General features: G+C 35.2%; 1 protein-coding gene, 1 long non-coding RNA gene and 4 other non-coding genes across 8 annotated transcripts; all 6 read left to right on the forward strand.

The window, feature by feature from the left end:
* Nucleotides 1-1,421: 1,421 nt before the first annotated feature.
* On the forward strand, nt 1,422-8,078 carry LOC147390655 (uncharacterized). 3 transcript variants are annotated; one of them, XR_015182842.1, is made up of 3 exons: nt 1,422-4,445; nt 5,518-5,661; nt 7,760-8,078. It is a non-coding gene; the product is annotated as an uncharacterized LOC147390655 (long non-coding RNA). The 3 variants fall into 3 exon arrangements; XR_015182843.1 differs by having other exon boundaries at nt 5,525-5,661; XR_015182844.1 differs by lacking the exon at nt 5,518-5,661.
* LOC147390656 (small nucleolar RNA Z152/R70/R12) lies at nt 4,866-4,968 on the forward strand. The gene has a single exon (XR_015170366.1). It is a non-coding gene; the product is annotated as a small nucleolar RNA Z152/R70/R12 (small nucleolar RNA).
* Nucleotides 6,378-6,460, forward strand: LOC147390657 (small nucleolar RNA R11/Z151). The gene has a single exon (XR_015170371.1). It is a non-coding gene; the product is annotated as a small nucleolar RNA R11/Z151 (small nucleolar RNA).
* LOC147390658 (small nucleolar RNA Z152/R70/R12) lies at nt 6,697-6,797 on the forward strand. Its single transcript, XR_015170365.1, has one exon. It is a non-coding gene; the product is annotated as a small nucleolar RNA Z152/R70/R12 (small nucleolar RNA).
* On the forward strand, nt 7,461-7,564 carry LOC147390659 (small nucleolar RNA Z152/R70/R12). The gene has a single exon (XR_015170367.1). It is a non-coding gene; the product is annotated as a small nucleolar RNA Z152/R70/R12 (small nucleolar RNA).
* A 4,563-nt stretch (nt 8,079-12,641) lies between the features above and the next one.
* LOC147390660 (large ribosomal subunit protein uL14) lies at nt 12,642-15,690 on the forward strand. The gene is made up of 4 exons (XM_086460300.1): nt 12,642-12,791; nt 13,869-14,153; nt 14,436-14,477; nt 15,418-15,690. The coding sequence occupies exons 1-4, from the start codon at nt 12,779-12,781 to the stop codon at nt 15,498-15,500; spliced, it is 423 nt and encodes a 140-aa protein (XP_086316426.1). The 5' UTR covers nt 12,642-12,778; the 3' UTR covers nt 15,501-15,690.
* The last annotated feature ends 2,025 nt before the right edge of the window (nt 15,691-17,715 follow it).

Consider the following 17,715-nt stretch of genomic DNA (forward strand, 5'->3'; position numbering starts at 1 on the left):
GCCCATTTTTTCCTTCTTCTTTTCTTTCCTTCTTAGAACCCTTCCCATATCCCATACTACAAATGAATCTTTTTTTTCTCCTCTATAATCTCCTCCCCATGACTCAAACCCTGGATTTGGGGTTAGCTCTGGTACCAAATGTTATGACCCAAACCAATACTTAAAAGATACCTAGGCATCGATGGAGCGAAAAGTTTAAGTCTTAACTTAAGGATCATGACAATTTACTATTTTGTTATTAATTTATGTAAATGATATTCTTCTCATTGGCAACAAGGAGACACATCTTTTACAATTGATAACAAACGTAGGAAAGATTTTTTTTCCATGAAGGATCTCAATTATTTGCATTACTTTTGAAACCAAGCATGTGGGTTTGGGTTTCCAAAGGAAACACCCATGCTTGGGCCTGGAAAATAGCGACCGAATCGGGTGATGGATTCATTATCAAATTGGATCCCTATTCTTGTCCCAAATACACTAGTTCCAGATTCAAACCCTAACCAAAATCGACAATGACATAAAAATAAATAAAGATTTACTTGGTAGACCTAACTATTGCATTTTTATGACAAAAACTCCCTTGGAGTTCTAACAACTCTAAGGTACTCTTACTTTATGAAGTTTGCTATCCACCAAACCTTATTTTATCAAGTTTGTTACCCATCAAACCTTGGAGTAGGGATCCACATCATAAATTTCAAATTGATGTGGTTAATTTGTTATTTAACATATCTCGGAGTGGATCATAATTGCATCAATTTTTGGCATTCAAAAACATGATCTAAAGAATTTTGAAAAAAAAAAAAAAGAGTTAATTTTCACTACTGAACTTTAATTTTAAAATTGGGAGTTCGATAGCCACTCATTTTCAACACCTTTGATCAAATTCAAAAAGGACTTTGTTAATCTGATTTTTTCAATTAAATTTTAGAAGGCTGTGGTGTTGAATTTTCAATTTGATAATTAACGTGGGCCCAACGACAATTAGTAAGATTTGAAGATTTCAAATCTTACTAAGTTAGTCATGCTAGTCGGATTCATAAAGTAAAGTCTGTTTCAATAATCAACTTGATTAAGTAAGGGAGTTTTTGTAATAAAATTGCAACATATAGGTGTGCTCGGTAAATCTCTCATAAATAGTTACTATTCACATTTCACAACGATCGAAACCTAAAACACCCTGACTTCCGTCTTCCAAACCCCATCGTCCTCGTCGAAGAAGGGAGTATTCACATTCCACAATGATCGAAACCTAAAAAACCCTAACTTCCATCTGCCAAACCCCTTCGTCCTCGTCGAAGAAGGGATTATTCACATTCCACAATGATCGAAACCTAAAAAACCCAACTTCCATCTGCCAAAACCCTAAAAGGGAGTTTCTGTCAAAATCTCGAATCCAGATTCCATTGTGGGTAAGCTCTTTCTCTCTCATCTGGGTTCCAAGGTAGTTTCTCTAAGGTTGCCCTCATGGTTTCAAAGATTGGTAGATCATGATTTTAATGGGGTCCCTTTTCTTTATCAAATGCTCATAATTATTGGTGTATTAGTTTGTTTTGTGAGTTTGGGTGTTTTTTTTTTTGGATTGGTGTCTAGAAAATAATTTTGAAATAAATTTTGTAAGTAGTCCTATTCAGCCACTCTAGGACTAAACACAGATCAAAGCTCCTTACTTTGTATTGTATATATTGGTGATACCCGCATTTTCAATTTGGTATCAGAGCAATATCTTTAAGGGTCTAATAACCATATCCAGTACCCAAGGGGAATCCACCTCTCGACCTCCATACTTCGATGGCACCGGCGACTATAATTATTGGAAGGTTAGAATGGAGTTTTTTTTTTTTTTTAAGATCCCTTGTTGAATCAGTATGGGACATTGTAGAGGATGGTTGGTATGCCCCTAAGGAACAACAAGAGAAAGGACATTACCACAATCGTTTCTAAAGAGAGATCTAGATGGAGCGACGAGGATTAAGCAAGAGGTACCAAAAATGCCAAGGCACTTAATGTCATCTACCGTGCAATCTCCCTAGATGTAGTTGAGAGGATTTGTACTTGTGAGTTAGTCAATCAGGTATGACCAATTTGGAGTGTATCCATGGGGATAATAGCCCAATTTAGAGATCCAAAGTCAAGTTCTTGACCACCCAATTTGAAAATATTAAAATGGAAAATTATGAAGCTTTTATGGAGTTTTATACAAAACTCAAGGACATTTGTAACTCCATGTCGGGTTTGGGAGAAGATTCCAGAGGTCCAAATTTGTAGGAAAATCCTTAGGTTTCTACCTGAGAGGTTCACTTGTAAAGTAATATCAATTGAAGTGTTTAGGGGTATAGACACAATGAAGGTAAAAGAACTCGTAAGTTCTTTACATAAATATGAACTACACTCCAAGGAACCCTCAGAGAACAAATGTATTATTTTGGAATCTTCTCAATCCCATGAGAAGAATCATAGTGAATCAGAAGATGATTGGGAATTTAGGAAATTCTTTGAGAAGAAAGGAGGGAAGAATCATGGAAAGAAAGGTAAATCTTTAGACAAGAAGCAGAACATTGGTAAATCCACTAGAAAATCTAAAGAAACCCAATGTTATCACTGTAAAGGCTTTGGTCCCTTTGCTTCAAAGTGCACTTCCAAAACTAGGATAAACGGAAAAAAATTTGCCCCTACATCCACTTGGGATGATTCAGAGTCAGAGTCTCGTGACTCTTCCGTTTCTGATATTGAAGAAGAAGATATTGTATTAATGTTTAAATACTTAAATAAATTAATACTTATCTAAAAACAATTGTTTTAAAAAGAAATTCTTCAAATGAAGCTTCTCAGCCCCACCATCCTCTTTAGTACTTTGGCAGGCATTGGGAGTGAGCTAAGGATCATCGTTCGACCTTAAGACTCTCTTTACTACCATGGAAGAGCAACATATTCAGGTGGAGGAATCTCAGAAATGCACGGTGATGACACTTTCAAAGGTGCATTGCTACGTAAATAGCTTGGTTTGAAGTTGTTATCGTCACAACGACATGGTCGAGCCACCATTGTACAGCTGTGCTAATCGCTCCTAGGTTTATGTATTTTGGTGCTTTGTGTCTCACTTGGTCTCATTTGGTATATTGATCAAAGCATTTGGCTGTATTTTCTCTTTGTCATCTAACCTGGCACCATCTTTTTTGTAATGACATTGAGATTTTCTATGCTTCTATTGGTATATTTTGCTTATGGTTCATGTTCTTCATGTCTTTATTGGTATATTTCCCTATTTCATTATCTGATATGTTGAGTGTTCTCGTTTATTAGTATATTTATGTCATAGCATTTTCATATGCTAGTATTCGTTAATTTCTGTCAAAAAGGGGGTGAACAAGCTATCCCATGCATGTGTCCTATGTTTTCTGCAAGAAAATATTTTGCAGGTATGTATTTGGAGGGAAATAAGCAGTAAAAAGGGGGAATTAGCCATCCTATCGTAGTCCTTTATTTGTAATTTGTATATTCTGGCATGTAAGGTTTTTCATCGGTTCAAATACCCTCACATGGTCTAGATTAGGTTTTATTGCGTCATCCTTTCAAAAGGTAAATTTGGCTGTTGGGTTTTTGGTGCCATCGACAGATTTATGTTGGAGAAGTGTTCATAAATATCCCAAAGGCTCTTGCTCATTTGGTTGGACCAATCTTGGAGTGCTCTTGGTCATACTTAAGTCTTATATTGCTCTAGGCCTCTCCTACCATAGAAAATACCTTTCAAACCCATTGTGAAATAAATCCTAAGTATTTCCTCCATTGATCACCTCCTTCATCCACCTTCATCTTGGTATTGGTGCCCCATCAAGTTAAGAAATGAAAACATCATCTAGCCATCAAATGAGGAAAGCTTGGAATGAGGACTGATAAATTTGGGGGTCCAACTCAGAACCAATTGGCAATGAGTGGAGAGGCCCAAGAGCTTATAAGGAGAGAGACAGGCAATTTGTGTTCGATGTGGGACTAAACTCAACACATCCCCGTACGTGTGGGCCGGACTGGACCAAAGCACGTGGGGATATGAACTGGGTGATGTGGAGGAAAGAAAGGCCTGCTTTGATACTATGATAAATTTGGGGGTCCAACTCAAAACCAATTGGCAATGAGTGGAGAGGCCCAGGAGCTTATAAGGAGAGAGACAAGGCAATTTGTGTTCGATGTGGAACTAAACTCAACAAGGACATGAAGATTTAACCTTCCACAAGCTTATAGGAAGATCATGTTCAAAGAGGCAAGAGTCATTTGTTTGTTTTCTATTTTAGAACACTTTGCTCATGCTTGTGTGGGCAACATGGTGATGGCAACTGGAAAGAAGGTAAGCTTGATCTCTGAAAGCAGATGATTCCTGCAGTGATTGTTCGATTGCCAAAGGAAGCCCTGGAGGCAAAAGGATGGTGTCTATATGTATTTCGAAGGTAAATTTTCCTTTTATTGTATGTATGTCAACTCACTCAAAATTACTCATGAAAAAAACTCATGGAATATAACTTGTTTATTAACTATTAGAGTAGACAAGAATTCTAAGGATGTTAATTTGGTTAGTCTCCCTATGATAATTTCCATTATTTTAGCGGATTTCAGTCGGGTACTCGTTAATGATCTTGTTGCTACACACTTTGAAGCCTAATTACCCATTAAATTACATTTTAGTTTTTGTGATCTCTCCAGGTTTTTTTTTCTTATTTTTCTTATTTCCCATATTAGATAATTTCTTTATTTAATTTTTTGTGTTGGATTTGTTTCTATATTCAATTGCCCTTTTGCTCATTTAAATTTTACTATTTTAATTAATTTATATGTTGTGGTTGATTTTAAGATTGTGAGAGGGATGATTTGATGCTATGATTAGTTTAACACACGTGTTGGGCAGTTACAAAGAGAGAAATCTTTGTTGTGAGCCTTATCACTAATAAACAACTTCTCCTTCCACTGAGCATCACATTCCATTCTAATAATATTAAATAATAAAATAAGGTAAGAACATAGTACTAGTCTAATTGCTAGCAATCATGACACCCTTAAACAAATTTCTCCTTAATTTTCGTCATAATCATCACCTTATGCCTTATCCCAAAATATTGGTTTGGAAATGTGAATTCTTGTTTTTTTTTAGGTATAGGGTTAGTGATAGCCAATGAAGTTGGGTTCAAGGGGGTTTGAAATCTTGTTTCACCATTCGACTTCATCTAATGGCTATATCTTCAGTTGGGGATGAGTCTTACATTTTTTTCTTCATTTTTGCCTTTGACCATGTCAAATTTTTTGATAGATCCATATACTTCAATTTGAGTCTCCCTTCGTGCTGATAATGTTATCAGTTTTCTGGTTTTTTTTTTTTTTTTTAATAATTATAAGAGATTTATTAACAAGAAGGAAAAAACAGGATGCCAAGGTTGCCCCCAATAAAGTACAAAAAATTACCATCATGCTTATCATCATCTTAAACTTTTATTTCTTGATTCTCATTTATTGAACAAGGGAAAAAAGATTGTAGGGAAATGTTGAAAAGGCCTTGGGTGTTGATGGTGAGAAATGGTTTGAAGGCAAACAGTAGAGAAGATTATGACATTGGATAGAGTGGAATGTAGATTGAGGAAGTGGAAGCAGATATGAAAACTGAATTGGATTGAGGTAGTGGAATGATCTCTCTATTTCTTTTTCTTATTTCTCTCTTTTGGAAAATTTTCTTACACCACCATATCTTGGGCCATATCTTCGGCATGGTGATGTATCTTACGTATTTCTTCATTTTGTGAGGTTTTTGATAGATCCATCCACTTCAATTTTGACTATCTATTGCCCTTTTAGATTCTTTGAATTGCACGTAAGTTCTTTCACATTAGTATTGCTATTGGTCTTCTTGAAAATGCCCCAAATTATTGCCATCATGATCATCATCATTTTAAACTTTCATTACTTGATTTCATATTTATTCAATAATGGAAAAAAAAAAAAGATATAGGGGAAATGGGGAATGTTGAAAAAGACTTGGCTCGTGCTAGTAGGAAATGGTTTGAAGGTATACACATTAGAGAATATTACGACATTAGATAGAGTAGAATGTAGATTGAGGTGTTGTATAAGTGGGATATAAAAACACTTTCAATAACAAAATGCGTGCCTTGTAACATAATTGAGCTGAAGAACATGATTCATTTGGCTGATCTTGAATCTTTGGGATAAGGCTTTGATGATGATTACGACTTCGACATTTCTTTCTATTCTCCACTTTGTTTAGAGAAGGGAAATGAATTTTCCAAATTGCCCTTCTTTCGCATTCCCCCACCCCCATATTTATCCATTATAGCGAGTTTTTCACTTCTTCCCTTTGGGCAGAACTGGTTAAAGGGCTTATGATGATAATTTTAATTATCTTAGCGGATTTCAATCTGAGACACTCGTCAGTGATCTGACTGTTACGCTGAAGCCTAATCTGCCCGTCATTATTATTTTTTTAATGTGCATGATCTCTCTAGTTTTTTGTGATATTTTTCATATTTCTATCTTTAGATAATTTTTTATTTAGTTATTTAATTTTATTTTGTGTTGGATTTGTCCCTATATTTAATTGCCCTTCTCCTTTTTCCCCTTTTAAAATCTTTTTCTTCTTATTTTAATCAAGTTATATGTTATGATTGATTCTGGTATTGTTAAGAGGGATGATTTGATGCGATGATGAGTTTAGGCATAAGTGTGGGCAGTGGCGGAGAAATAATTCTGCCGTGAGCCTTATCACTAATAAACGACTTCTCCTTCCACTGAGCATCACATTCCTATGTAAAAGTATTAAAATTACGAAATGAGGGAAGAACATAGGATAATCTTCCATATGTTATTTGTCCTGTTGCTGGTAATTGTGACACCCTAAAACAAGTTAGTCAAAATTTTCTTATGTTTCATTATAATTGTCACCTTACACTTTTTCCCAAAATATTGGTTTGGCTTCACAGAATCCTATTTTGCCCTTTCACTTCATCTTGGGCCGTATCTTTGGTTTGTTGTTGAACCTTAACATTTTTTTTTCCTTTTTACTTTCATTTGCATGATAGATCTGTCCACTTCAATTTTAGCCTCCCTATTGTCTGTTAGATTCTTTTAATTGCACCAAAGTTCCTTCACATTAGTACTATTATCGGTCTTCTTGAATATGCCAAATCATTACCATCATGATCATCATTTCAAACTTTTTTTTTACTTGATTTCATACTTAAGCAATTAGAGATTGAAGATAGTGGGGGGAATGTTGAGGACTTGAGCTGTTTTTAATTTCTCTATTCTCTCTTGTATTTTTCCTTCCTTTATGTAATTTTTATTTATTTGTATTGGATTCCCTATGTTTAAGTGCCTTTTTCCCTATTATTAAAATTTTCTTCTATTAATCAAACTATAAGTTCTGTTGATTTGGGTTGTTAGAGAGGATGATGTGATGTGATGTGATGATGAGTTAACACACTAGTGTGTTGGGCAGTGAGAGAGAGAAATCTCCATCGTGAGCCTTGTCACTAATAAATGACTTATCCTTCCACTGAGTATTGGATTCCACTCTAACAATAAGATTTTTCAGGTTTTTTTTTTTTTTTTGGGTTTGGTAAAATGTTGATTTAAAGTTTCTCATATAATTCCAAATAGTAAATTTCTATTATCTTTAGGATGCACATGTGATTTTGACTCGTTGATCTTTCTACTTTTAATCAAATCTAACCCTTTTTTATTTCCATTTTTTTTGTAGGTGAGTGGGTCACATGTTCTATTGGTGCAAATTTCATCCCATGTTACCATGATGCTTCACTATCACGATTAGTGTTTCTACAGTTGTAGTGATTAGTTCTTCATACTCTTTACTTGAGTTCTTCGTCAGTTGTAGTGATTGTTATTAGAGTCATGTTGGAGTGACTTCAGCCTGGAACTTCATATCACACTTCTTGATGCGAAAGTGGATAGGAACCATTATGCTTTTTCACTTGTTGATCTCCAGCATTATTCAACCAATAATTTGTGGAATGGTTTGTCACTTGTTGAAGTTCCTTCCTAAATCTACGTCTTAGCAATGCTTGAGCATAGCTGTATATGGTCGAGAGAAGCCATGTCAAACTTGAAGCTTTTTCTATTATAGACATATGGATTACACAAACAATATATTCTCAAAATAATTGGGTAGCCAATAGGGGCAGAGCCAAGATTTTCTTGTATTAGGGGCAAACTATGGTTAATTGTATGGTTGAAGAACTTGAAGATTAATGGTTTTAAGGAGAGATTAGAGGTTTTTGGTTAGAAGTTGAAGAAAATGATATTTATGTCAAAAAAAAAAAGAGGTAAGGGAGTGGGGTCAAATGGGGCATGTAATTCGTTGAAAATATAGGGTTGTCTCAAAGTTCTGTTGGGGCAATTGCCCCCACCAGGTCCTTACTAACTCCGCCCCTAGTGGAGAATGGAGGGAGGTGAGGGTGTAGGGGAAAATGGGGAGAAAGGAAAGGGAATGAGGACAAACAGGGTATGTAATTAGTTAAAAAAATATACGAGTGTCTCAAAGTTTTGAGGGGGCAATTGCCCTCACCAATTCCTTATTGGCTCTGCCCCTGGTTGCCAATTTATCCTAGTAGATGACAGCCATGGTCGTGGTAAGGTTTTATGTAAAACACTTTATAGATCATATGGATATAACAATCATGGATTTCTTTTGTAGGAATAAAAAAATACACTCCTTAGGATTAGTAAAGTTATCAAATCAAGGCATTCGGATTCAATTTAACCCGATCCAAACCTAATTATCTAAATAGTTCAAATACCCAAAGGGTCCAACCCATTATAAATCTATGTCCCAATTGGTTCAGCCTCAAAGGGATCCAACCCATTATTTCATCATAAGGTGGTTCAGCCTCCAAAGGAGTCGACCACTTCAATAGTTACCACAAGGTGGTTCAACCTTTATAAGGGCCGACCCCCTCAACTCTATCAGCCACAAGGTTGTTCGGCCTTTAAATTGGTTGACCCCTTAACCTTTTCAATCCCAAGGTGATTTAGACCTCGATTACTTTTCCATCTTTGTAATGTGTAAGTTCCTTTCTATTTTAGTCCGATCATGGATCCAAGAATATTAAAAAAAAAATCTTCTAGGAAATAGATTTTATTTTCTTTTTTGTAGACTCCTTGTCCTCTTTTCAATAAATTTTGACTTACAAAAGAAAATAAAAATCAAAGACTCTTTGATACTAGAATCATATAGAAGGTTTTCAACCTCTTTTCAATTCCAAATGTGTGACACTCGGACTGAAACATTAGAACATTTGGTTGAGAGACTTACTTTTTTTTTTTTACGAGCGTGTTGGAGGAAGACGGGGAGAATAAAAGCAATGCAACTTTTCTTTTTCCTCTCAAAATATAATTATAAAAAATGGAGTGAAAGGGGATTCTTTTAAGTGATGGAGTGCAACTGGTAGTGGGTGTTCTTAAACCCAATCTAATGGATATTGGGTAGGGTTTGGGTTTGGGTTTTGACTATTGGTCCGACTTCAACTTGAACTTGGTTAATCAAGCCATGATTATTGGTTATTTCGAAGCTTGATTTTCTAGTTTTGGTATGATTTGGGTTACTTGGTTGAACATATCTATTGTAACTTTAAATGAACCCGGTTTGTAAGGGAGTTAGAGATAATTTGTTTCGTAGTTCACTTATATTCATTAGTTTGATTAGCTTGTTCATGTGTATAGGTTAACCATGCAACTAGGGCTTAAAATGGGTCAGGTTAGATATGAGTATATCCATATACATATCCGAATGACTGCGTAGTGACCTAGGGCTTCTCCCATTTATTAGTCATCACTCTTGCTCGGGCATTCCGAACCATCCCTTCACGTAGCTCCCTTTACCAACCAACCCTCCAGATTTAACCGGAGGAGGTTGTAGACACTCATATTTGAACGGACCTTCAATGCAAAGTGCCCCAAAAATTATGAAAATTGGAATAGGCCCCAAGCCCAAACCTTTAAAAAACTTGTCTAGTTTTCAAATAAATGGCCTAGGCCCCTTTTGCTTGGCCCATGGGGTAAGAACTCCTCCCCCTCTTGTGTCATCATCACATCACCTCTCAACTCAATCTAATTCTACATGTACTTTAACCTAACCAAATACAACCCAACCATTAAGCCCATTAGTCCTAAACCATCTCACCTCTCAACCCAACCTAAAACCTAAGCTCAAATCTCAACCAATCACCAATGATCATCATAATGAGACCCATGTCATCACCTCAACCTACCTCCCTAATTCATCTACCAACCCCATCACTTTTCTTTAAAAAATCAACCTACCTACATCTCAACCCACACCCATTTCATAACCTACCCCTATCATTCTCTCCAATCTCTCATCACAAGCCACTCCCATACCCATTTTCCATAACCAACTCACCTAATACACATCCCCACCTCTTTAACACATGTTACAATTTCCTCCACCCTCCTAAAAAAATAAACACTACCCTCCTACACCCTCATTTTTCTAACCAAAACAAACTCTATTCAATTCACTTAATACTCAACTCAAATGGGTTGCAAGATCCAACCCATTTATACCTCCTTCTACTACCTTTAATTTACACACATTTCATTCACAAACCTCATACCATTCTACCCATTTTCACCCTATTTTACCCTTAAAAGCCATCTCTAAAATCCTATAGACCTCTTCTCCATTTTCACCACAATTCCCCCCTCCCCTAAGACTTGAACCCTCTATCAAGCTTCACTCTCTTTCAACTCTCAATTCCAAACTTCCTCTCTCATAACTTCTACTCCTATATCTTTCTACTACTACCAATCCTACATATGTTATACATCAAGACTAAACTCAAAGAAGCTCACCACATGAAGATCAAGAAGAAAATCAAAGAGGAATAATAACAAGATAGGGTGTGGACAATAAAAAGAAAACCCTCATTTTCTCCTTTTCAAAATTGCCCCTCTTATTTCTTTCCCCTCAATTTTTTTTGTTTGTTTTAGATTAGCCTTAAAGATGTGATGCAAATCTTGCTCTACTTTCGATAGATTGGGCTTTGGTTCAGTTGAAAGGGTAGAAGTTGAAAAATCTTTTCAAATATTTTTTTTTATACAATCCCTACACTAGTACACACACCACAAAAGTTTGAGACTAAGGCCTTAGGCCTTTTCCTTATGAAAATGAGCCATTGACTAAAAGTCTATATTCTTCAAAATTGCTCAAAGGTATGAACCATAAAAGGGCCCCTTCCTCGATAAGGAAGCCTTCAATGGTTTAAATTGAAATCAAAGTCCTTTGCATCTTAGGGTACAAATCGGTTTTCCAACTTTTATTTTATTTTACAAATATTGATTGAATTCGAAGTTACCACAAATGATAGAGGGATTAGAGTACCTAACACCTTCCCTATTTCCCTAACATGAACCTCATTTCCTAGATCTTGGGTAGACTAATGATCGTTATCCGTACGAAAATCGTTATTAAAACAATTTTTACAAAATCACTTTTCTGAGTGTGCTTCACACCCTTTCCTAAAAAAAAAATGGTGGCGACTCCATATCCAAGTAGTAGAAAGCTTTAGATTTAGAAATCTCATGTCTACATAGGTATTACATGAATTCGATTGCAACAATGAAGAAATCACTGAGCTAGCTCTGAGTTCAAGTAGCATTTCACCCCTAACCACAACTCATCTGCTGATTCTTCAACATTAATCGGTTTAGACCTCCATTTAGTTTCACCCAATTTTCATCCTGGTCATGGATAGATCATAGAGGTTCGGGTCCATAAGGAATGACAATTGCCCTATGTAGATTTGCTTTCACTATAGCTCTGGTGTGTATCAAAGCCCGATGTTCTGACAATGCAAGGGTCAAGGGTAACATTGAGAAAGAAATTTGAGTGTTCTTACAGGAATTAAGACGCTAAGTATTTTTGTTCATATACACCCTAGGGTGGCGGAAAGAAAAATTGTCCCTTTTAATTCGGATGTTGATCTAGATCTAAATCCAATTCGAATCCTACTTACTAAAATCATATTCGAATCATTTTGCTTTTACTAAACCTTATCCAACCAAAATAATTGATTCGGGTTGGATAATTTTGAACAATTTAAAACTATTTCAAAGAAAATATTTAAAGGTAAGTTAACTTGAACTCAAAACATCTCCCTTTTTAGAGGAAGGCATTGGCCAATGTGCCCAATTCTTGTTGGTTGAAGAAAGTTATCTTAAATCATTTCGATCTAGACGGATATAAGGATGGATCTGTATCCACCCTGGACTTGACTTAGGTTAAGGGGCATCAACTTCTCAAATCCCATGAAAAAAATTCAACAAACTAAAGTTGGAGTCCAATTGAAGTGGGTATACGCTGTTTTGAATTTATATCATGCCCTTACATTTCTGTCAAATTTTAGAATATCTCCTTGGAAATACGTAGTGCAAATCCAATGGAGAGGGTTTCTTCAAACTTTTTTCCTTAGTACAGGTTCACTTAATTCCATGAGTCGAGTATGAATTTATGGCTCAATTTAGTCGGGATGAATTTGGTAACATAGGTTCACAGCAAAAGTGTTAGAATTCGAACTTTTTTGTACAATTGAGTTAGAAATATGGCTAACTGGGCTAGATATGTAAAATGGGTTTTGGTTCCAGATAAACTGTAACCTGACCCGAACCGACCCAGGACGAGGACGTATAAAGCCTTTCCATTTGCTTAAACCCTAATTCGTCCAAGTCGAAGACTGCCAAAATGTCGAAGCGAGGTTTGTTCTCTCTGTCACAATCGTTCTTAGTTTTCCTTTAGATCATCAAATACATGGATTTTCTTTTGTTTCAGTGTCTTTTTCAGAGATAATATTTCATTAATGGAGATATATTAGCAGAAGTAGCATTAGATCGCTATACCATAGCAGTTAGAGATATATTGTTACGATTTCAAGTATGTTTTTGCGTATTTTTTTTTTTCTGAATTAGGCTTAAACTCATGTTAATGAAGCAGAATATTGTGGATAGAATAATCTAAACTGGAAATTTTATTTTTTTGTTTGTGTTAGTCTTGTAGTATTTTGTGCATTTTGGTTGGTTCCAAGTTAGGTTTAAATTCATGTTAATTAAGCATAAATATTGTGGATATATAATCTAAACTGGGTTCAGATGCCTCACCATACATCATGGTTGAATTTGATATTGAGTTCGATTCCAAGTTAGTTTCTGTAAGTTATTTTGATGTCTCAGTGAGTCGGATGGGATCGGTATATTTGAACAATTTTTTCTCAGTGAATTGTGAACCCCTTTGACTTGGCCAAGAACCAGTTGAAATTGGCCAATATATATGATTTTTTTTAAAAAAGAATTTAATGCTTTTGGTCGATACAAAATCAAATTGGATTATGTCTTTTAATCTAATTATAACAAAAACTTTTTAAATCTAAATATCTTTATCAATTGATGTTGAATCGGATTGGAAAGGATTGACTTGGCTGCTTCAAATTGGACTTGTTTGATCCGATCCCAGTAATTAATTCGTGAAGCCATGGTTTCTCTTGTGCTATCATATCTTTGCATAATGACACGAACCCAAGTAATACACCAAAAGAGCCAAGGTTTTGGTGTTGTAAAATAAGCCAATTTTCAAGAATGATTCATGGGGATGGGTACTTTAAACTTGTAGGACACCTCGTGTGCCTACAAGTGATAGGACCCATACATTTTTCTACCATTTAGGAAATTTCATTAGAAGATCATGATCTATCGGCAATGACAGTTGCTTCAAATGTCTTGAAGTCTTGTAAATATTGTAATTATACTGAATTTCTTATAATGTCTGTGTTACCTTGTAGGGCGTGGTGGTTCTGCTGGAAACAAGTTCCGGATGTCTCTAGGTCTTCCAGTGGCAGCTACAGTTAACTGTGCTGACAACACCGGGGCCAAAAATTTGTACATCATATCCGTTAAGGGCATAAAGGGAAGGCTTAACAGGCTTCCTTCAGCTTGTGTAGGTGACATGGTGATGGCAACCGTGAAGAAAGGTAAGCCTGATCTCCGAAAGAAGGTGATGCCTGCGGTGATTGTTCGCCAGAGGAAGCCTTGGAGGCGAAAGGATGGTGTTTTCATGTATTTCGAAGGTAAATTTTTCTTTTGTTGTGTTTTCCAATTACATCTTGCTTGAAATTACTCTTATGTTAACCTGTCCCAAAAAAAAAAAAACAAAAAAAACAAAACAAAACTCTTATGTTGTGCAATTAGAACTTATTTCATTACTATTTATATATTTATGTTGAATTATTGATGAATTATTAATATGGTGAATACACCTTAAACTAATTACATTTATACATAAATAATCTGAAGGATGGGTGGGAGGTAGTTATACTTACTTTTTTCCAACTTTCCTTTACTGGGTGCAGATAATGCTGGAGTCATAGTCAATCCCAAAGGTGAAATGAAAGGTAAATTTTTGTTTTTGGTTGATTTCCATATTTTATTTTGTAGTATATGATTAAAAAATGAGTTATTGACGATGACACCTCTACTTGTGTTGCCCAATTAGTAGGTGCCCTGTTGGATTTGTGTGTGTGGGGGGTGGGGGGTCAGGGGTGGGGGTTACCCAAAATTTAGCCAAAACAATGTAGCAAGGCTCTTTTTGGTCAGTCAACAAGATATAGTTCAATAAAAATTTTGAAGACCAAAACTTTTTCAAAGAATACTACAGACTGCAAAGCCAAACATAGCTCAACCATTCTTCATGTAGTCCGTGGCTCAGTTTGTTTGTGGCATGTAGCATGTTAAAATATTATTCAGAAGGAAAATGCCCAACTGACTTCCTTGGACACTGCGCTGATGTGGCAGTAGGCAGAGAATCCTATATTTTTTTTTCCTTGTACCTCGAGGAAAAAAAAATATGGTTGTTTGGGCACTGTCACATCAGCAGTGTCGAAGGAAGTCAGTTTAGAATGACTATTCTGAAAAATGTGTTATAGACCGGCAAACATTAAAATGACTAATGAGAGAATATTTTTGTGGAGTTACACCCAAAAGCTTCACTTCGGTGCAGAATTTTCTTTAGATTTGGAGGGCTACGTGGACCAAAATCTAGAATCCAAGCCCATCCTCTGGCCTACCATGTACTGTACTCCATTTGAATGGCATAATTAGGCTTTTTCGTTCAAGGGACACCTATTTTTGCCATATAATGTGGTGCTATTGGGTTGAACCATGCCATGTGAGGTGATGTGGAAGACACCCTCCACCTGAGCTGCCCCATTTAAAGAAATCAGTCAGTCCAGACTTCTGGATTGTCGTTGTACACGTGTTGGTTCATTTTGTAAGATAATGGTGGCTGCTGTGCCGTTTATCTTCGAACTTACATAAAGCTTGATCTCTTTTCAGGATCTGCAATCACTGGCCCCATTGGGAAGGAGTGTGCTGATTTGTGGCCCAGAATTGCAAGTGCTGCCAACGCAATTGTTTAGGGAGTTTAATCCAATCTTATTTTCAAGCGTTAGAAATGTCGATGCAACTATGTAGCTTTGATTTGCTTTTGTTTTCAATATTTTTTTTGGGTAAATGTGGTCAAATGGGAGTTGCTTTTATTCTATGTTTTTTAATGGCTTGTTAAACATTTTGTTCCAAAAAATTTCTGAAGAAAACTGTATGGTTGAACTTGTGGGGTTTTCTATATACAACTAATAAAGGAATGGGGATGCGAAGAATGTGGAGACATTGAAAGGTAATTTTCTGATTAATTAAATATTTTGTTAAAGGATGCCAAAGGTCTCAAATAGAGTAATTTGTTTGAGAGTCATGTCAAAATCACCTTTGGAGTTTGATTTCAAATATTTTGTTAAAGGTTCTGAAGTCAAGGGGTCAGTCAATATAATTCATGATTGAGTTTTAACTTTGAACTCTTGCTTCAAGAGTGTTTTTTTTTTCTCTATTTCAAAAAAATAAAATAAAAAGGGGAAAGGGGCAATGCGGGTATTTAGATATTCTTACACATTGAGTTGATCTCATATTCCTTATTGGTTGAATTGTTGCATAGTAGAAAATGCCTTCATGGCCACCGACTGTGAAATCCATCATTAATAACCTTGAAGAAGGATCGAGAGGCTCAAATGATCTACATTCTTTAAGGTAATTGTAAGATGAGTTGTGACTATTGAAGAAGATTTATTGATTACTTGTCATTGATGAGATGAGTGAGATTTGACGGTCTTCTACATATGTGGGCACATCATCCATTATACGGGTTTTATGGACAAATAATTTGCAAATGCAAATAATTTGTTGAAATCAATATTATGAGTGTTTGGTTAGACAATGCAAATGAATTGTATTGCTTAAATTTTACATGCATGGCTTAAATTTTTAAGAAATTTCAGCAAATGATTTGCGGCACAAAATTTCTGCAATCATTTTTAAAATTATTCAACTCCAACCTATGTATATAAAAATTATTAAAATATCCCTTATAAAAATTAATAAAATTATTAAATTACCCTCAATCCTTGTTGCCATAATATCTACATAAATTTACGAAAATATAATTCCTCAAATTTAGATTTAATTACATAATAAAATTACAAAAATACCCTTTGCTAAAGACCTTTTTATCATACATCAATGAGATAAAGACAAGAATCAACTGTTATTTGTAGTGTCCCAAGCAGAGCCTTCATAAAAAATATTGAAAAATAACTTAAATAGTAGTTTTATCAAACAGTTGATGAGATAGAGACCTAAGAAAAATCCGGTCTATCTTTATTTCTAGTTGGTAGTTTTTTTTTTTATAACTTGTAGGCTTCACCTAGTGTGCTGGGTGATTGACAAACCCTAAATGTTATTTTATTATTTTTCCTTAAGTTTTAATCGCCACATTAATGTAACAAGTATTGAGGGGTTTTTTGTAATTTGAATATTTTTTTTGATAAGGTTGAACGAGTTAAAAATTTATTTTAATAAGTAAACACTACAAAACTTTGCATTATAAAATCAGTGAAGTAAAGGAAATGATTTTGCAATATATTTCAATGATGTTGAAAAGTCTCAAAACTCATCCTTTTAAGTTGAGGTTGAAAACAATGTATTTAAATATAACATTGAGTAGCTTAAAAATCTACTATTGAGATTAAAGACCTTGAGGCACCCGATGAATGGTTGACACGGGATAACATTAACATTGACTAGCGAGTCCTTGAAGCTGATCCTAGGAAATTTTTTGATCCTTCCGAAACTTGAATTGGTAACTAGAAAATATATATTTCTCATTTTTTTGAGAGATTTTATTACCACACTAACTTTTGCCAAGAGCACCTTAATTCATATGTAAATTACCATAGAATTAGGACACATCTTAGGGCCCTTTTGGTAAAAGTAAGTATGACAATAGAAGAGCCCTCTCTCTCTCTCTCACTTGTAATCGTTGACCCAATTGGTATTATTAGATTTTATTTTTGGATAAATTCTCAAATAATTATCGAAGTTTTTGGTATTTGAAAATGTTGATAAAATCTTATCAAACTGTCAACATTATGTGATGACTTTATTAATATTATCAATACTAAGAAAATATTGAAAACTTTTGTAATTATTTGAGAATTTATCCTTTAATAATTCCAGCTGAGTCAACGATACAGTGTCGTGTTGGTGTTTTGCTGTGATTTAGACATACTCTCCACGTTTGGGTGT

This window comes from Akebia trifoliata, chromosome 11 (genome assembly GCF_017979445.1).
Source record: "Akebia trifoliata isolate Shusen 1 chromosome 11, ASM1797944v1, whole genome shotgun sequence".
Lineage (NCBI taxonomy): Eukaryota > Viridiplantae > Streptophyta > Magnoliopsida > Ranunculales > Lardizabalaceae > Akebia > Akebia trifoliata.

Coding starts and splice junctions, on each gene's coding strand:
- LOC147390660 (XM_086460300.1), top strand. Junction 14,154..14,435: donor TGTTTTCATGTATTTCGAAG/GTAAATTTTTCT, acceptor TACTGGGTGCAG/ATAATGCTGGAGTCATAGTC. Junction 14,478..15,417: donor TCCCAAAGGTGAAATGAAAG/GTAAATTTTTGT, acceptor ATCTCTTTTCAG/GATCTGCAATCACTGGCCCC.